Below are 15,210 nucleotides of genomic sequence, written 5' to 3'. Positions count from 1 at the left end.
TCATACTACCTATGCTAGAGTAATGTTCTCATTCTTCCTCTCTCTTAGTGTTAGGTAAATCAACCTTTAAAAAATAAAAGCAACTTCTCATTCAGCAAAAATTGCATATAGATTTTCTTACATTTGATTCAGAGGTTGGCCCACTTAAGTTTCATCAAAATGAATGTATCTAACCTCTTCAAGGCCTTCTACTTATGGTATCTCATTGCAGAGCTCAGTGGACAGCTGTTTTAAATGGTATGCTTATTAACTACACAAATAAAAAGTCTAAAGGCAGAAGTGATGCTAATCAATTGTCCTGATGTGATATGCCATAGCCCAGAAGAAGAGTGAAGTATTTACATTAAAGTTTTGCTTCGAAGGAACCTACTAAAGTCTTATTTTAACTATTCAGTCAAAATTAATAAATAACATGATAACAGAAAACCTTACCTGGTTAAAAAAAAAAAAAAGCAGACCTCTGTATATAATAATATATCTTCTAGACCTTTCTTCGAGTCTTACTACCCATCTTTAAACCTTACAGTTTTTTACTAGTCTTTTCTTTGATGCACAAGTTTAACTTTGAAATACTAGGTTAAGGGAGCTGGGTGGTAGTGCAGCAGGTTAAGCGCAGATGGCACAAAGCAAGGACCTGCATAAGGATCCCGGTTCGAGCCCCCAGCTCCCCACCTGCAGGGGAGTCGCTTCTCAAGTGGTAAAGCAGGTCTGCAGGTGTCTATCTTTCCCTCCTGTCTTACCCGCCTCTCTCCATTTCTCTCTGTCCTATGCAACAACAATGACATCAATAATAACTACAACAATGAAACAACAAGGGCAACAAAAGGGAATAAATAAATAAATATTAAAAGAAAAAGAAAAAAGAAATGCTGGGTTAACAGCTGGGCCGTCAGAAAGTCATGCTATGTTTTCCTATGCAAAAATGCATCCTGACTTTTCCAACAGCCCAATGATTTATACTTCTACTACAAACTTCTTTAAAAACAAAATAGAATAATTCTTCTAAAAGAAAAAAAAAGGGAACCTCTTTCCCAATAAACAATACATCATGAACTTATGCAGAGTAAATAGGATTTGAAAATATGTAACTCAATGAAGCAGAACAGTTTTGCATCAACAACAAAACAAAACAAAAAGACCCTTTGATACATGATGACGTTTCTGTACTGCTGATGCTTCAATTTTTTTCCCCTTACACCACTGGTTCTACTGAGATATAAATGTGTGCTGAGTTAAGTCACTGCAGTTTTACAGCTGCTTGTTACTGCGGTATAACCGGTTCATCCCCCATGTCAAATGTAGTCAATGTAGGACGGCAGTCCATATTAAATGAGATTATTCATGTAGACTGCTCAGAACAACATATGGCACATAATAAGTAGGTCTGGAAAAAAACTGGAGTGACTGATGATGTCTCATGAGTTAACTATTGTATTGCATAAGAATAAAATAGATGGGGGCCAGGTGGTATCGCAGCAGGTTAAGTGTAGGGACTGGCATAAGGACCATGGTTCGAGCCCTGGCTCCCAACCTGCATGGGGGATCACTTCACAGGAGATGAAGCAGGTCTGCAGGTGTCTGTCTTTCTCTCCCCGTCTTCCCCTCCTCTCTCCATTTCTCTCTGTCCTATCCAACAACAACAATAGCAATAACAACAAAAATAATAACAGCCATCTTTTTTCCATTGTTGTTGTTGCTGTTATTGTTGTTGCTACTGTTGTTGTTGTTGGATAGGACAGAGAGAAATTGAGCGTGGAGGGGGAGACAGAGGAGAAGAGAAAGGTAGACACCTGCAGACCTGCTTTACTGCTTGTGAAATGAACCCCCTGCAGGTGGGGAGTGGGGCTTGAACCCAGGTCTTTTCTCGGGTCCTTGCAATTAGTATTATGTGTGCTTAATCAGGAGCCCCTAAGAAATCTCTCCCTCTCTATACTTGAGTGGAAAAGTGGCCCATAAGGAAAAAAAAAATAGAAAAGCTATCGAGGGGAATGGGATACGGAGATCTGGTGGTGGGCTGTGTGGAGTTGTACCCCTCTTATCCTATGGTTTTGTCGGTGTTTCCTTTTTTTTTTTTTTTTTTCCCTCCAGGGTTACTGCTGGGCTCGGTGCCTGCGCCATGAATCCACCGCTCCTGGAGGCCATTTTTCCCCCTTTTTTGTTGCCCTAGTTGTTGCAGCCTCGTTGCGGTTATTATTGCCATTGTTGACGTTGCTTTGTTGTTGGATAGGACAGAGAGAAATGGAGAGAGGAGGGGAAGACAGAGAGGGGGAGAGAAAGACAGACACCTGCAGACCTGCTTCACCGCCCGTGAAGCGACTCCCCTGCAGGTGGGGAGCTGGGGGCTCGAACCGGGATCCTTATGCCCGTCCCTGGGCTTTGCACCACGTGCGCTTAACCCGCTGCGCCACCGCCCGACCCCCCGGTGTTTCCTTTTTATAAATAAAAAAATTAAAAGAAAAAAAATCACCTTTCTCCAAGGACAGAACAACTGTAGTTATACCTGTTTGCTGTTGTTGTTTTAGCAATCTGACTGCTTTGTTGATCAACAAACTCCTTAGAATCAATGAAGTCTGAGAAAATAGTCACATTCCTAGAGCCAGAGGTGCTTAGTGGCATCATACACGTGTGAGGCCATGAGTGTATTCTCTGGTTCCCAGTCACAAGTAAACAAATCAATAAATCAATCTGCCAGTCACTAGCATTCATGGGGTGCTCCTCATTCCTCATACGAACAAGAAACACCACATGTTTTTCAATCCTCAGTTCTACATAAGTCTCACAACAACCACAAAAGGTAAACAGTACCATTTTTCACATAAGGAAACTAAAGGACAGAGAGGAGATGAGGGCTAAGCCCAGGGTCACACAGCAAATATGAAATACAGCTGAGACAGAAACCCCAGGAAACATTTCAAGACAAGGCTACAAGGCAAAGGACTGACGGAAACACACCAAAACGCTAAGCGTGTGAATCCCTTTCTCAGCTAAACTCTCCTCTATACCCATCCAGTCTCCATATGACTCTCAGCGACAGAGTTCATCAGAAGTGGGCTTTGCTGGGTTGAGATGTAGTTTCCTCACTTATGTTGACATTTGTGATGTTCTCTGTTTCTCCTTAAGCTGGAGGCTTGAGATACCCCTGCTTTTGTCTGTTCTTCTTGTGAACACCTTTAGCATTTGCAGCAAGTGTAGGAAGATTTAGAGTGAGGTGGCTGCCAACATTCTTCTCACCTCTGAAATGAAACTCCTCAACTGTGCTCTAACACCACAGGGTTGCCCCTTGACCATTCTGAGACCAAGGGGTTCTCAACTCACTACAGATTTCCAGAATTAAAATGATAGATCTGCAATGCTTCACAAACCTTGGTTAAAAATTAACAACCTGCCCTATTTATAAGAAAACAAGGGAACATCTTATCAGGAGTAACAGAGGGACAACTGAAAATCCTTACTGGTTCACCTTACTTGTTTTTTTTCTTTTTTGCCTATAGGGTTATTGCTGGAGCTGGGTGTCTGTACCATGAATCCACTGTTCCCAGCAGTGTTTTTCCCTAGGCTGTTGTTGTTGTTGGATAGGACAGAGAGAAATGGAGAGAGGAGGGGAAGAGAGAGAGGGGGAGAGAAAGACAGACACCTGCAGACCTGCTTCACTGCTTGCGAAGCCACCCCTACCACCACCCCCACAGGTGGGCTAGAACCAGGATCCTTGTGTGGGTCCTTGTGCTTCATACTATGTGTGTTTAGCCCCATGCGCCACTGCCCAGCACCTTAATCTCACAATTTTGCATACCATTATTAATCACAAATAAATAACTGAAAAAGAAAAGAAAAACAAAGGAGAAAAGGCAATCCTTGCTGATGAAAATTTAGAAACCACAATTTTAGAGCCACACGACAAGTGCCCAGTGGCACAAAATATAAAATGTTCTCTTTGTTCTTGTTGGCGATTGAACACTGTTTTACAGAACTGTCAGAGTTCAGGAGGATTTTCCTGGCAACACATGATGCCTACAAGTGATCACAGTGCCACCAAAGTTCTGTGTCTCACACACCTACCCCTCCACCCTGCTCTCCCAAACACTCTGAAATCTTACATTTTACAAGACACAGTCTGGTTATTCGTTTTTTTCCCCCTCTTGGAGGAACATATATAAGATTTTTTTTCGCTGAAAAAAAAAAAGAGAACAAAATTCATATAGCAACTTATACACAGCATCAACCGAAATCTGTAGGGTACAATGGCTACAGTCACATACTGGTATGCTTACAATAGGCATTTTTATATTCCTGAGCTAAATGAATTATCAAAAGAAAAATATATAAATATAATTATCATATCCATAAAGTATGCTAGTGAATCTGTGTATGCTTAAACTCATTTCCTATGCATAATCTTGAAAATAAAAATTATTTTTAAAAACACCCTTCCTTATGTACTACTTCTGTCTTTAATTTGAATGTGGTTTCCTAAAAATCATCACAATAATTAGTTTCATCTTTTAGTTTATAAAATAAATTATATTTTTCAAAGGGCAGTACCAATGAAGATTCTGTAGTCATTAAAAGAACTACTTTGGAAAAAAAAAAAAAAACTATTTTGAAAGACAGTTTTCTAAAGTGTCAAGATTATAAAAGCTTATGCCAATGTTTCCATCATCAACATGGTTCAGGTTTAAATACTGTTTGAGTGGTCCAGGAGGTGGTGCTGTAGACAAATTGTTGGGCTTTTAAGCAGGAGGTCCCAAGTTTGACCCCTGGCAGTACACAGCCTGATGCCTGCTGGTTCTCTTTCTCCTCCTATCCCTCTCATTAATAAACAAATAAAATCTTAAACAAAAGAAAATCTTGTTTGAGATAAAGACAAAAAAGCTTTTCTTCCTTTTTCTATTTGTTATTTAAGCTAATCCACAGATTGGGGGGAGGGGAGGTTGGGGGTGAGGGGGACATGGGACAGTCGTCTCCAGGCTTCACTGCTCCAGGCTGACTTTTTCAGAAAGAGGGAATGAAACCACAGTTACAAAATTTCCTCCACTGCCACAGGACCTGAGCTTGAGCATTGGTAGCACACACGTCAAAGTAGTGCACTATCCAAGTGAACTATTTCGTAGTGATTCACAAGACTACAGTAATAATATAATGAGCACAGAGTTCCACACCACTCCTGTTATCAAATGCCTGTGCCCCCATCCACCCCCACTCCCAGAGATAACCACCACAGCTCTCCCAAGACACTGGTGGGTACTTGTAAAGACAACAGGTCCATGCTCCCTCAGGGGACTGAGGTTATCATCCCAACCTCTAGAAATGATTCTCTCTACAAAGTAGAAGGATTTCAAGAAAATACTGTGGTCAGCTAGAATGCCCAAGGTTCCTGAATCACCACCTTACCTCAGACTCATCTGTAGATTCTTCAAGAGACCCAGTTTCCTACAAAGGATAGAGGGGGGAGGGGGGAGAGATGGTCAGAATAGGTTAAGAGTAAGAACAAAAGAATAAGTAACATTTTCGAAGGACAAACAGTCCTGAAGTCCCAACCACCAAGCCTACCTACCCTGTGGGGGAAGTTTATTTGCAACTTCAGTTTCTAAGACTCTGCACTTCAACTCACACAAACCTCTTAGAGGCCCTCTACAACCTTCAGGACTGAGATGGTTATGCTGAGGCCACAGGGTTCCATCCTCCAGCTGACCTCCCTCCAGAGGTCAGCAAGGGGCCCCCAGGATTGTTATGTAAACACATGGGAGATTTTCCCCTCACTAAAAGTGAAAATGTGTCAGCAATGCAGACCTGTCTTGGAAAGGGAAAGGAAGTGACATTTCAAATTATCCACCAGTCAAATTTTATATACGGGAAGTTCTTTTGCTATTAATAATTTTGCTATTAACTTATACGCAGAGTCAAAATAATTGTCCTGCTCGAATCACTTTTACAAAAGAATTCCCCTCAAGTGGTACCTATCCAACACTACAAACAAGCTGTATAATTTACATCCCACTCTTTACACCATTAACTGGAGGACAAATTCTGCCACTTAACACAGTTTCCTCCTTGCTAGACAATGAATCTTGTGGCTCTGGAGGAAACAAAGCAAAAAAAGGGAAAAATTGACTTGATCCCCTGCTAATCTCTCACCTGTCCATGGGAAGACAGAATCTGCTGATGCCACGCATCCTCAAAGAGGTCAGCAAAATGAAGATTTACTTAACGTGCTTATAGATATCAATAGCAATAAAAGGTTACAACTAACATGCTGACACTGAATGTAAGCATTTTACAACAAATCCACGAGATAAAGGGCCAAAAAAAAAAAAATGGAGCTGGGATATTTTTAGAGATAACTAATATTTTATCTCAAGAAAAAAAAAAGATGAACATATTAAAGAAAGTGAGAATTCTCTGTGCTGGCTAAAAACAAGACAGACATAAACCTGCCACTTGAGAACATTTTACTTTATTTGATTTTTTTTACATGAATAACATTTCTCAGATTTCCACACAACCATACAACCCCCGCTAGGTCCACTGCCATCCTGTTCCAGGACCTAAACTCTCCCCCCTGCCCGCCCCACGCACCCCAGAGTCTTTTACTTTGCTGCAGTACACCACCTCCAATCCAAGTTCATACCATATCATATCTGGTGCAGCCTTAGAGGCAAAATCAGTCCCTGCTTTCAAAAGCCAACTTCAAAATGGGGATGACTGGTATTTGTAACTAAGGATGTTAGTGTAGTTAGATTATGAACCATGATGTCAGTGAGAATTGCCTCTACATCTCATCACTATAGTTTCACGTGAATCTGAGTTTTAGGAAGTTCTCAGCAGTACAGAACTCTCTCCAACAGTCACTTCTTTTGTTCTGACTACCAAAAAGACACATACACAAAAAATCCCATTCTCCTACTTGACAGTTCTCCAGATAGTTAATGACAATATCATCCCTACCCTTCTCAATTGTTTCTCCTTTACAACCCCCATCCCACTTCCTGCTTGCAGTCTATCATCCTCAGCCTTCTCCTTTGGACACAATTCACTTAAAATAAGTAACACTCTTGTGAGATCTTTACCGGACAGCTACTGTGTATTGCTCAGAATGCCAAATGCTTTGTATGTACATCACGTTTTGAATTTCCTAATGATCCCTGGGATAAGACCACTGAGACTGGTGGGGTCCGGGAGGTGGCTCAGTGGGTAAAGCACTGGACTCTCAAGCATGAGGTCCTGAGTTCAATCCACGGCAGCACATGTACCAGAGTGATGTCTGGTTCCTTCTGTCTCTTCTCCTATCTTTCTCCTTAATAAATAAATAAAATCTTAAAAAAAAAAAAAAAAAAGGCCACTGAGACTGAGAAGTTGACCATACTAATTTCCAACATCCCAGTTCACTGCTCACAGAAACCACAATGCCTAGAGTCCTATTTCTGCTGCATGTGGTAAGTCTTAAGTAAGAGCATCCCCATTTCGAAGTTGGCTTTTGAAAGCAGGGACTGATTTTGCCTCTTCTTCTTCTTCTAGCGTTTGCCCTTCTTCCGTAGCCAGTCAACAGCGTCAGGTTGAGCCTGATGTAAAGTTTCGAGACCTCCTTTGAATCTGGAGAGGTGGCAGTCGTTGACTATGTGGGTCATAGTCTGTCTGGAGCCGCAGGGGCAGTTCGGGTCGTCTCTGGCTCCCCAGCGATGGAACATAGCGGCACACAGGCCATGGCCTGTTCGATAGCGATTGAGGAGGGCCCAATCATAACATGCTAGGTCAAAGCCGGGTTGACGCTTGCAGGGGTCTGTGATGAGGTGTTCTAAGGCTGCACCAGAGGTAACCTGACTCCTACCAGGCTTCTGTGAGTGAAATTAAAATGTTCTCAAGCAGAAGAGAAAACACTAAGCGGAACTTGGATTGGAATTGGTGTACTGCAGCAAAGTAAAAGACTCTGAGGTGGGGGTGGGGGTGGGATTCACGTCCTGGAACAGGACAGCAGAGGACCTAGCAGGGGTTGTGTTGGTGTATAATATGCAATTGTATTTGAATATTAATTTAATTTTTGAAAATTAATACATTAAAAATGAAAGTTTAAAAAAATCAACAAACATTTGCAGGATTATATTAAACTGAAGCAAAAAATAGAATAAAGACTAGCAGAGGAGGCTGAGGGGAAGGAAAAATTGAAAGTATGTCCTCAGGAACTCAGTTTCAGTCTGTATTGATGAATGGGCTACAGTACGTGGCAGTGATGGTCGCAGAACGTGTCTAGTGCCACCGAATGGAGCGCTTACAAACGTCTAAAGTGATCAACCTGTGTGTGTTCTACCACCATTTAAAAACCTACGTAGAGGGCCAGGCAGGAGTGCTCTCAGTAGAACTCAAATGTTACCACGCACTAAGGCCTGGGCGCAAGACCCCAGTCCCCAGCTGCAAGGGGGAAGCTTCATGAGTGATAGAACAGTGCTGCTCTCTCCCCTCTCAATTTCTCTCTGTTCTATCAGAAAGGAAGGGAGGAAGGGAGGAAAGAAGGAAGGGAGAGAAAATAAATGGGGAGAAAGATTCTATGTACAATAAAGTACTAATTCTTTGTGTGAATTATATAACACACACGTCTTTGTTCTTGCAAGCTACCTACATTTTATTCAGCATATACTGGGACTCTCTAGTGCAAAAAAAAAAAAAAAAAGTTTATTTATATCCAAAAAGACAGTTTCGAATTGGTGTATTGCACCAAAGTAAAAGACTCTGGGGTGGGTGGAGGGGAGAATACAGGTCCAAAAAGGATGACAGAGGACCTAGTGGGGGGTGTATTGTTATATGGAAAACTGGGAAAGGTTATGCATGTACAAACTATTGTACTTACAGTTGAATGTAAAACATTAGTTCCCCAAGAAAGAAATTAAAATAAAAATTTTAAAAAGAGAGTTTCAGTTTGAGAGTCTGCAAGCTGCTTTCACTCCACCAACACAGATTTCACTGTTGTGGGTCTGCTCACAAGTAAGGAGGGAAGAAAGTAATCACCAAAGAATGCCGCATGCAGAAACGTTCAGAGGAAGGGATTTGTTTTGTCTTATTCATCATGGAGAACTGTCTGCATGGTGTCCAGGTAAAAGGCTCTTTTGTCCAAACTTTTAAGTTGTCATGGTAGCTCCTGTAATATACAACCCAATTCCAAAAGTATCCTTATGGAAAAAAACGTCAAGATTTTCTAAAAGGCTTAAAATAACAGAAGAGAGTAACTAACAAACTTCCAAGGAACTGTTTTTGTGCACTTTTTAGTCTTCAAAATACTGAATAGTATAAGCTTAATACACTTATCAGAAGTTAAAAGCTTTCTCCTGTGAAATGTAAAATGTATAAAAGCAGTGAGAAAAGTTGAGCCATGTTTAATCTATAAAAGATTAAATAGTATTGGTAAAATTATTTACAAGCTAGTAAATATTTTGTTGTTGCTAGATACAGAAAAACTGAGAAGGGGAAGACAGGGAGAAAGACACCTGCAGCACAGCCTCAGGGCCTGTGAAGCCCCTTTCCACTGCCCACCTGTCCCCAAAGGTGGATTCTAGGGTTTTGAACCTGGGTCCTTTAGCATGGTAATGCATGGGGCTCCACTCAGTGTGCTACTCCCTAGAATCCAGTCCCTCTCCACTAGCTTTCTTTAAATAAGGAATACCAACAGTTTGTGAATGGTTCCTTATGGAATGGACAACAGACTACTGACCTCTAAGCATAATAATGATACCACCAAGGTGCAGGTGTGTGTGTGTGGGGGTGAGTGGGAATACCCACTACAGCTATATACTGTGTGTTAAAGTATCAAAGGTGAAATAATGGCTTAGAAATTTATTAGGTGATATGGGCTTCATAAAGCAAAAAAAAAAAAAAAAAAAAAGTAAAAAAGTTGAAATTTAGAGTCTTAAATACTGTTAAGGCAGTTTGCTCCCCGCAAAAGACCATAAGCTTCGGAGACAGACGACTAGATACTTACTACTATACAAGTATACTTAGTATACTTACAGCAAGACAGGTCTGAGAAGGTCAAAGCTATCTGAATTCTGATCTGCTTATCTGTGAGAGTCCATTATTTAACACATATTGAGTGCCAAGCCATTGAAGGAAACTGGGAAAGGCTTGAACATCTGGGGTCAAAAAAGGAAGCAGCATGGCCAAAGGTGCCTTTGTTGAAAGACCAGTAATGAAATCGACACAACTTGGGGTCCTAGAAGTGACTCGCTCAGTTACCGGCACATATGATCACGCATAAGAACCCGGGTTCGAGCCTTCTTTCTCCACCTGCAGGAAGGACGCTTCATAAGTGGTAAAACAAGTCTGCAGGTTTCTCCCTCTCCCCGACCTTTCTCAAGTTCTCTCTGTCCTGGTGGGGAAGAAAAGAAACAATGGCCACTAGGGGGAGTCGGGAGGTAGCGCAGAGGGTTAAGCGCACGTGGCGCGAAACGCAAGGATGCGGGATCGAGCCCCTGGTTCCCCAGGTCTGCTGGCATCCATCTTTTTCTCCCTCTCTCTGTCTTCCCCTCCTCTCTCCATTTCTCTCTGTCCTATCCAACAACGACGACATCAACAACAGCAGTAATAATAACTACAACAACAATAAAAAGCAGAAGGGCAAGAAAAGGGAAAATAAATAAATAGATAAATTGACCACTAGGAGTGGGGGATTCATAGTCTAGCACGGAGCCCTGGCACACGGGGCCCCAGAGACATCCCAGTTGGTAATAAAAAAAGAAGAAGAAAGAAAAGAAAAGAAAATCAGCACAACTCAGATAGAAATACAGAGGGAGGGACAGAGCGATGGTACAGCGGGATGTTACGCGCAAGATGCCCCTAGCTCAAGACTCCACCCTACCAGGGAGCAAATGTCACAAGTGGTGTTTCTCGCTTCCTCTCAATTTCTTTGTCTCCATCTCTAAAGAAAGAAAAAGGAGGGGCCGGGTGGTAGCACATCTGGTCGAGCGCTTATGTTACAATGCCCAACGACCCAGGTTCAAGCCCCCGGTCCCCACCTGTAGGCAGAAAGCTTTGCAAGTGGTAAAGCAGGGCTGTAGGTGTCTCTATTTCCATCTTTCCCTTTCCTCTTGATTTCTAGCTGTCTCTATCCAATAAATAGAGATAAGAAAAAAGAAAAAAAAGAAAGAAAAGGCAATGGGTAGGAGTAATGGTTATGCAAAGAGACTCTCATAGCTGAGTCTCCAAAGTCTCAGGTTCAGCCACCTGTACCGCCACTAGCCAGAGCTGAGCAGTGCTCTGGTAAAAAAAGACGAAAGAAAGAAAGAAGAAAAAGGAGGAAAAATTGCCCCCCAGGAACAAGTAGAGTCATAGAATTGGCACAGAGCCCCAATAATAAATAAACATACTAAATAAAGAAGGGAAGGGAAAGAGAAGTATAAAATTAAAGTGGGTAAAGGGGCAGGGAGCAATCAGAACGTGGCTGTACAGGACAGCTAGGCTATTATAAGAGCTCCAGCTTTTCCTCAGAGTGGAATGGGGAGCCAGTGGAAGATATGGAATGAATGAGCATGAGAGAGAGAGAGAGAAATAGAGATAGAAATATGAAATTACAAGAACTCTTTTGTGAGGAACAAATGAGATCTTAGAACTATAAATCGCTGCAAAAAATGGGACGCATGCTTAGGGCACCACTGTACTGAGAAACGGACACAAGGAGAAGAGACATCACAGTGCGGCAGCTTCCTCCAGCCTTGTAAGGCCTCCAGAGCAGGCACCCCAAACTAGCAAATACTGAAACAACTCGTTTCTACTACACCATATGCAGGAATCTAAGGATACATTTGTTTTTATGATTTATTTAAATATTACAAAGTTATACATCAACATGACAGACTAAGACCTTGAAAACCCATCTCTCAAAGTTGCATTAGCTTCACTAGCATTTTCCTTTTGAAATGCCCCCTTACCCACATGCATAGAAGCTGCAGTGGTAGGTAAGAGATTATCGGGCCTGGCGGTGGCAGACCCAGTTAAGCACACATATCACCTTGTGCAAGGATCCCAGTTTGAGCCCCCTGCTCCCCAAATGCAAGGGGGTCGCTCCACAGGCGGTGAAGCAGGTCTGCAGGTGTCTATCTTTCTCTCCCTCTCTCTATCTCCCCTCCCTTCTCAATTTCTCTCTGTCCTGTCAAATAAAAATAGAAAGGAGAGAAAAGGGGAGGGGTGAGGAACAGCCACTGGGGGCAACAGCCTTGTGGCAGAGAGAGAGGGAGATTCTTCTGTCATCACAAGTACTCAACCCCAATTTCTGTGTAGGGATATTTCTTACTGATTTTTTGTTATCTTTATTTATTTATTGGATAGAGACAGCCAGAAATCCAGAGGGAAGGGAGAGACAGAGAGTGAGACAGAGAAACACCTGCAGCCCTGCTTCACCACTCAAAGCCTTTCCCCTGCAGGTGGAGACCAGGGACTCGAACCCCAGTCCTTGCATGTGAGCTCAACCAGGTGTGCCACCACCCAGCTCCAGGAATATTTATTAACTACAGAAATGTGTCAAATGTAGTAAGTAAGGGCAAACTTTACTACTTCAGTGACATATGCTGCAAATGTCATGGATTCAAGTATTCAACTAAGTAAACATTTCTTAATATGATACTGAAAAGCTCATCATCAAGTAACTTTTTAAAGGCAATTAAGGAAACAGGCCGTCTGGACTATAAGGACAAAAAACAATACCAAGTAGAAATTATACTGCAAAGGGAACATTAAGGTCTGCCCCCCCTCCCCCAAGGTCCGAGCTTAGTCTATTCTGTCTGGTACTCTTGAGATTACTTTTCTACTTCATCTACTGTTTGGTTAACATGATAACGCTAAGATTGTAACTACTGTGTTCACTAACTTCTACCTAAACTTCAGTACCATATAGCCAAGTGCTGAGTGCTCATTGCCACCTGACCCTGCCACTAACATATAGTCCCGTTTAAAACTGCACTGGGCTCAACTTTTACTAAGTACTTCAGCCCACTGCATCTTACAACAATCTCTGAAAACAGTACTCTCTATCTCCACTCAAAACGTTTAACAATTAGACCACAAGGACGGGCCTAAGGATCCGGGTTCGAGCCCCCGGCTCCCCACCTGCAGGGGAGTCGCTTCACAGGCGGTGAAGCAGGTCTGCAGGGGAGTCGCTTCACAGGCGGTGAAGCAGGTCTGCAGGTGTCTGTCTTTCTCTCCCCCTCTCTGTCTTCCCCTCCTCTCTCCATTTCTCTCTGTCCTATCCAGCAATGACAACAACAATAACTACAACAATAAAACAAGGGCAACAAAAGGGCATAAATAAATGTTAAAAAAAAAAAGGAAAAAAAAAAACACAATTAGACCAAAGCCACATATTAAGAAAGAAAACCAATACCAACGCCTATTCATTTATACTTCAGGACAGATGGACTTAAACCACTGGTTCACACAATAATGACTTAGCTTTGTGTTTGGTAGATTTCACAGCAAAACCAACAAACCAAAACCAAAAAAAAAAAAAAAACCTCATTACCTACTGTCTCCTAGCCACCCTCTATCACTGTCCTACCTGGAGGAGAAAGGAACTTAAATGGTCACCTGGTCTGGAAACTCAAGTCATCCCTGACCTCCTCCATGGGAAATCAGACCCGAGGGTCATCCAGGCTGACTTCAAGTCAAAATTTTACTGAGTCCACAAGGATACCGCCCCTACTGCGCCCTTCAAAAAAAAATTTTTTTTTTGATTCGACTTCCGGAGGCGGAGCTAGGAGCAGCAGATCGCTTTCTCTCCTCTCCTCTCCTCGCCTCTCCTCTCCGGGATCAACTAGGAATACCAAAGGAGACCACCCGGACCGAAACAAGACAGGACTAGAATGATCACAGGAACCCAGTAAATCACCCGTGAGTACAAACACGCGTGGCTGGTGACAGAGAGGAGAGAGGGGCCTAAGGAGAGATTAAGTGACTGCTAACAGTTCGACAGTTTATCAGTGGAGACACCACCTCCAGTCTGCTCCACAACAAGGGGACAGCTGAAGGGAGGAAAGGACTCCCCAGAGACTCACCAAGTGCAACACTGAGTCTCCATTGCTACTACCCTCAGAATCTGGAGCAGCAACAGGGAGGGACACCAGGGCACAGAGATCTAACCGGGAAACTCAGGAGAAGACCTATACCTCGGTGGCATAGCTGAGGGGCTGTGAAAGTCTCTTTGCATAACCACTGGATTATCTCTGCCACACCCTGCTTTATCTCTTGGTCAGGAGTCAGTGATTAAGCTAAGAAGCCTACAGATAGTTTAAAAGCCCTCAGGCTCCCATAGCCTACAGGGAAGGAAAAAAAAAAAAGGCTTTTACACCACTGAACTCCAACTCAGGGATTGAAAAAACTGTTAACTTCCACCAGGGTAAACCCTTTAATTAACTTACTTAGACACAAGTCAATCCAGGCAATAGTGATCAATAATTTGAAAAGTACTGATAAAGGGAACTCATAACATAATATATAAAATGGTTAAAACAACAAGAAAAAATATTGGAGAATCAAAAAAAAATTTTTTTAAAGGAATTTTTGGGGGCCAGGCGGTGGCACACGAGGTTGAGCGCACACATTACAGAATGCAAGGACGCAGGTTCAAGCCCCTGGTCCCCACCTGCAGGAGGAAAAGCTTCACGAGTGGTGAAGCAGGGCTGCAGGTGTCCCTCTGTCTGTCTATCCCCCTTCCCTCTCAATTTCTGTCTTTATCTAAGAAAAATTAAAAATATTTTATAAAAAGGAATGCTGGGGGGTGTGTCTGGGCTCCTTCCAAGGGCCGCCCTGCAGGCCACAGCCACCAACCTCTCCGCTTTCGAAAAGGATCGTCGCCGCCCCGCCAGAGCCGCCCCGCAGCTGCCTCGCCCCGCAGCTGCCCCGCACCGCCACACGTCCCACTCCAAAGCCCGGCCACCTCTTTCTTGCCCCGCTGCCCTGTCTAGGAAGTGAAGAATGTACCTGCTCTTCAGCTTCCGCCATGGTGCCCCAACAATCACGTGACAAACCCGGAAATGGGAGGGAAAAAAACAAGGCGCCCGGCCCGGTGCCTTCTGGGAAATGTAGTTTACCAGCCTCTAAGCGCGGATGTCTTTGCCGACTTGACTTTGAAGCGGCAAGAAGTCCAGTGCTAATGCTAAGTGTCTGAGATCTTCATTAGAGTTGGTACAGGAAATATGGAGAAACTAACCAGTAAAAAGCAAATGTAGGAAAAAATATAAT

The 15,210-nt window shown here is 42.9% G+C and overlaps 1 protein-coding gene across 2 annotated transcripts in view; it reads right to left on the bottom strand.

Annotated features, from left to right (window-relative positions):
- Positions 1 to 14,977, bottom strand: part of VPS41 (VPS41 subunit of HOPS complex) — a 102,052-nt gene extending 87,075 nt beyond the window's left edge. For both annotated transcript variants that reach the window (XM_060195837.1, XM_060195838.1), the window contains exons 1-2: positions 14,950 to 14,977; positions 5,389 to 5,427 (exon numbers count right to left, since the gene is read on the bottom strand). In XM_060195837.1, the coding sequence (XP_060051820.1) occupies positions 5,389 to 5,427; positions 14,950 to 14,970 (60 nt within the window). In that variant the 5' untranslated portion in view covers positions 14,971 to 14,977. The remainder of the gene's footprint in view (positions 1 to 5,388; positions 5,428 to 14,949) is intronic.
- Positions 14,978 to 15,210: the final 233 nt, after the last annotated feature.

This window comes from Erinaceus europaeus, chromosome 8 (genome assembly GCF_950295315.1).
Source record: "Erinaceus europaeus chromosome 8, mEriEur2.1, whole genome shotgun sequence".
NCBI classification, from domain to species: Eukaryota; Metazoa; Chordata; class Mammalia; order Eulipotyphla; family Erinaceidae; genus Erinaceus; species Erinaceus europaeus.
This window is presented reverse-complemented; position numbering and strand designations above follow the sequence as displayed.